This window comes from Populus euphratica, unplaced genomic scaffold (genome assembly GCF_000495115.2).
Source record: "Populus euphratica unplaced genomic scaffold, PopEup_1.0 scaffold380.1, whole genome shotgun sequence".
NCBI classification, from domain to species: domain Eukaryota; kingdom Viridiplantae; phylum Streptophyta; class Magnoliopsida; order Malpighiales; family Salicaceae; genus Populus; species Populus euphratica.
This window is the reverse complement of record NW_011500269.1, coordinates 162,190-165,639: the sequence shown is the minus strand read 5'-3', so window position 1 is coordinate 165,639 and position 3,450 is coordinate 162,190. Positions and strand designations below refer to the sequence as shown.

Below are 3,450 nucleotides of genomic sequence, written 5' to 3'. Positions count from 1 at the left end.
TACTACTACTACTACTACTACTACTACTATTATTATTATTATTATTATTATTATTATTATTACTATTGTTGTTGTTGTTATTGTTGTTTTATAATTGTTGTTTATAATTTGTACAATTAACCTCCCTGTGGTTCGACCCCGGTCTTGCCGGGTTATTTATTACTTCGACACTCCTGCACTTGGGAGAAGACATCAATCTTTTAGTCGTGTCAAGTTTTTGGCGCCGTTGCCGGGGAGGTAAGTTCTTGTATAAATTATAGTATTTATTTTATTTTCTCTTTTCACTTTTCTTGTATATAACTTTGTTTCTTTTCTTTTGTTTCTTTTTATTTTGTTTTCTTCCTCCTTCTTTTGCTTTCTTGTTCTTCTTTTTATTTTATTCCTACACGTGCATGAGAGTGTGGTCACGTACATCAAGTGGTAGACTTTGTAGGGTATCCTCATCATTTTCAGAAAATATGGCCGAAGAAGATAATCAATCACTTCATAATGAGAATAATGAGAATAACCGTGCTAGAACACTTAGAGACCACATGAATCCCACAAGAACAAGTGCACCATCATGCATAGTTTTTCCTCCTGATGCATCTCATTTTAATTTTAAACCAGGTATTATTCAACTTTTACCTTCTTTTCATGGTTTGGAATTGGAAAATCCATACTTGCATTTAAGGGAATTTGAGGAGGTCTGCAACACATATAATAATTTAAATTGTAGCATGAACACCATTAGATTAAAGCTTTTTCCTTTTTCATTAAAAGATAAAGCTAAAACATGGCTACAAAATTTAAGACCAGGATCCATTCGTGCTTGGGATGAAATGCAACAACAGTTTTTAAAGAAGTTTTTTCCATCTCATAGAACAAACTCTTTCAAGAGACAAATCACCACTTTCACTCAAAAACCAGGAGAAACATTTTACCAATGTTGGGATAGGTATCGAGACTTGCTTAGTACTTGCCCTCATCATGGTTTTGAAACATGGAGATTGGTTTCACATTTCTATGAAGGGTTAACACCTAAAGATAGGCAAATGGTTGAATTGATGTGCAATGGAACTTTTGAAGATAAAGACCCTGATGAAGCAATGGAGTACTTAGACTTGTTAGCTGAAAATGCTCAAAATTGGGACACCGCGGGTACTTGTGAGGCACCGAGTAAAACTCAACCTCATACATCTAGTGGAGGTATGTACAACCTTAGGGAAGATCATGACCTTCAAGCCAAGTTTGCATCTTTAGCTAGAAAAGTCGAGGCACTAGAATTGAAAAAGAGTGGTCAATTAAAATCTGTTGAAAACATTGTGTGTCAAATCTGTGAAACAAATGAACACTCAACCAACGATTGTCCAACCTTGCCTTCTTTTAAAGAATGTCTCCATGAACAAGCCCATGCTTTAAACAGTTTTCAAAGGGCCAACCACAACCCATACTCCCAAACATACAACCCTGGTTGGAGGAATCACCCAAATTTCAGTTGGAAGAGTGACAATGCACAAACTTCACAACCACCGTTTCAAGCACACCATAATTTCCAAAATTCTCATGGATATGCACCTCCTTATGCTCCACCTCCTAGAAGAAATCTTGAGGAAACATTGCATGCATTCATTGAAAAGCAAGAGACAATCAATACTCAACTTGCTCAAAACATGATAGATTTTAAAGATACTCTTGCTAAATTAACATCTGCTCTCAGTTTCCAAGAGAAAGGTAAGTTTCCATCTCAAACACAACAAAATCCCAAAGGGCAATACAATGCAAATGCAAGTAGTTCCGGAAGCCAACACATGGATCAAGTCAAATCAGTCACTACTCTGCGCAGTGGTAAGGTTATTGAAAAACCCTCTCTTGAACCTTATGAGAAAGATGATGAGTCAATCTCTGAGGGTAAGGAAGGGGATGAATCTGAAAATTGCAAAGAAACGACTGATTCACCGCCAGCACTTCCATTTCCTCAAGCCATGACCAAACAAAGGAAAGTCAATCACAACTCTGAAATTTTTGAAATTTTCAAATAGGTAAGGATCAATATACCTTTGTTGGATGCTATTAAACAGGTTCCTTCCTATGCTAAATTTTTGAAAGATCTATGCACTGTGAAGAGGAAACTGAATGTGAAAAAGAAAGCCTTTCTAGCCGAACAAGTAAGTGCTATTCTTCAGAACAATAATGCTTTGAAATATAAAGACCCTGGTTGTCCTACAATTTCTTGCTTTATTGGAGAGCATAAAATTGAAAGAGCCTTACTTGATCTTGGAGCTAGTGTGAATTTACTTTCATATTCAGTTTTTCAGAGTCTCAATCTAGGTGAGTTAAAACCAACTTCTATATCTCTTTTACTTGCCGATAGATCTGTAAAAGTGCCTAGAGGAATAATTGAAGATGTGTTAGTACAAGTCGATAAATTCATTTATCTTGTGGAGTTTATATGGCACCCCTTCCTGGTATTTCACTTGACTCTGGATATGTTTGTAAGCTTAAGAAAGCATTATATGGTCTCAAACAAGCACCCCATGCTTAGTTTGAGAAATTCTCTATTGTGATCTTGTCTCTTGGCTTTGTTTTTAGCAATCATAATTTTGCTCTTTTTATTAAATGCACTGATGCAGATCGTATCATTTTGTCTTTATATGTTGATAATAGGATTATTGCTAGTGATGACATTGATGGTATTTCAGTTTTGAAAACAGAGTTGGCTAGACGATTTGAAATGAAGGAGTTGGGTTATCTTCAATATTTACTGGGCATTGAGGTAGCATACTCACCTAGAGGTTACCTTTTTTCTTAGTCAAAATATGTTGCAGATGTTCTTGAGTGGACTAGACTTACTGATAACATGACTGTAGATACTCCAATTGAGGTTAATGCAAGGTACTCTTTTTCTGATGGTTTACCTTTGATAAATCCTACTTTATACCACACTATTATTGAGAATTTGGTATATCTCACCATTACTCGTCTAGATATTGCATATGATGTTCGTGTAGTTAGTCAGTTTGTTGTTTCTTCTACTACTGTTCACTGGGCAGCTGTTCTTCGTAATGATATCTTTGGGGTATAGTTTTTCAGAGTCTTTTACTTTCATATACCTCTTCCTTGGAGTTGCATGCATACTCTGATGCTGATCATGGTAGTGATCCCATAAATCGCAAGTTTGTTATCGGGTTCTGTATCTTTTTAGGTGATTTTTTAATTTCTTGAAAGAGCAAGAAACAATCTATTGTTTCTCAATCATCCACCGAAGTAGAATATCATGCCATGATATATACTACCAAAGAGATTGTTTGGTTACATTGGTTACTTGCTGATATGAGAGTTTTCTTTTCTCATCATACATCTATGTATTGTGACAACTAGAGTTCTATTCAGATTGCTTACAACTCGATCTTTCATGAGCAAAATAAGCATATTGAGATCGATTGTCATCTTACTCATCAAGATCTTAAA

At 35.6% G+C, this 3,450-nt stretch overlaps 1 protein-coding gene across 1 annotated transcript; it reads left to right on the top strand.

The window, feature by feature from the left end:
• The first annotated feature begins 2,431 nt into the window (after window positions 1-2,431).
• Window positions 2,432-3,064, top strand: LOC105112961 (uncharacterized). The gene is made up of 3 exons (XM_011008900.1): window positions 2,432-2,498; window positions 2,613-2,726; window positions 2,808-3,064. Exons 1-3 carry the CDS (start codon window positions 2,432-2,434, stop codon window positions 3,062-3,064), a joined length of 438 nt encoding a protein of 145 aa, XP_011007202.1.
• The last annotated feature ends 386 nt before the right edge of the window (window positions 3,065-3,450 follow it).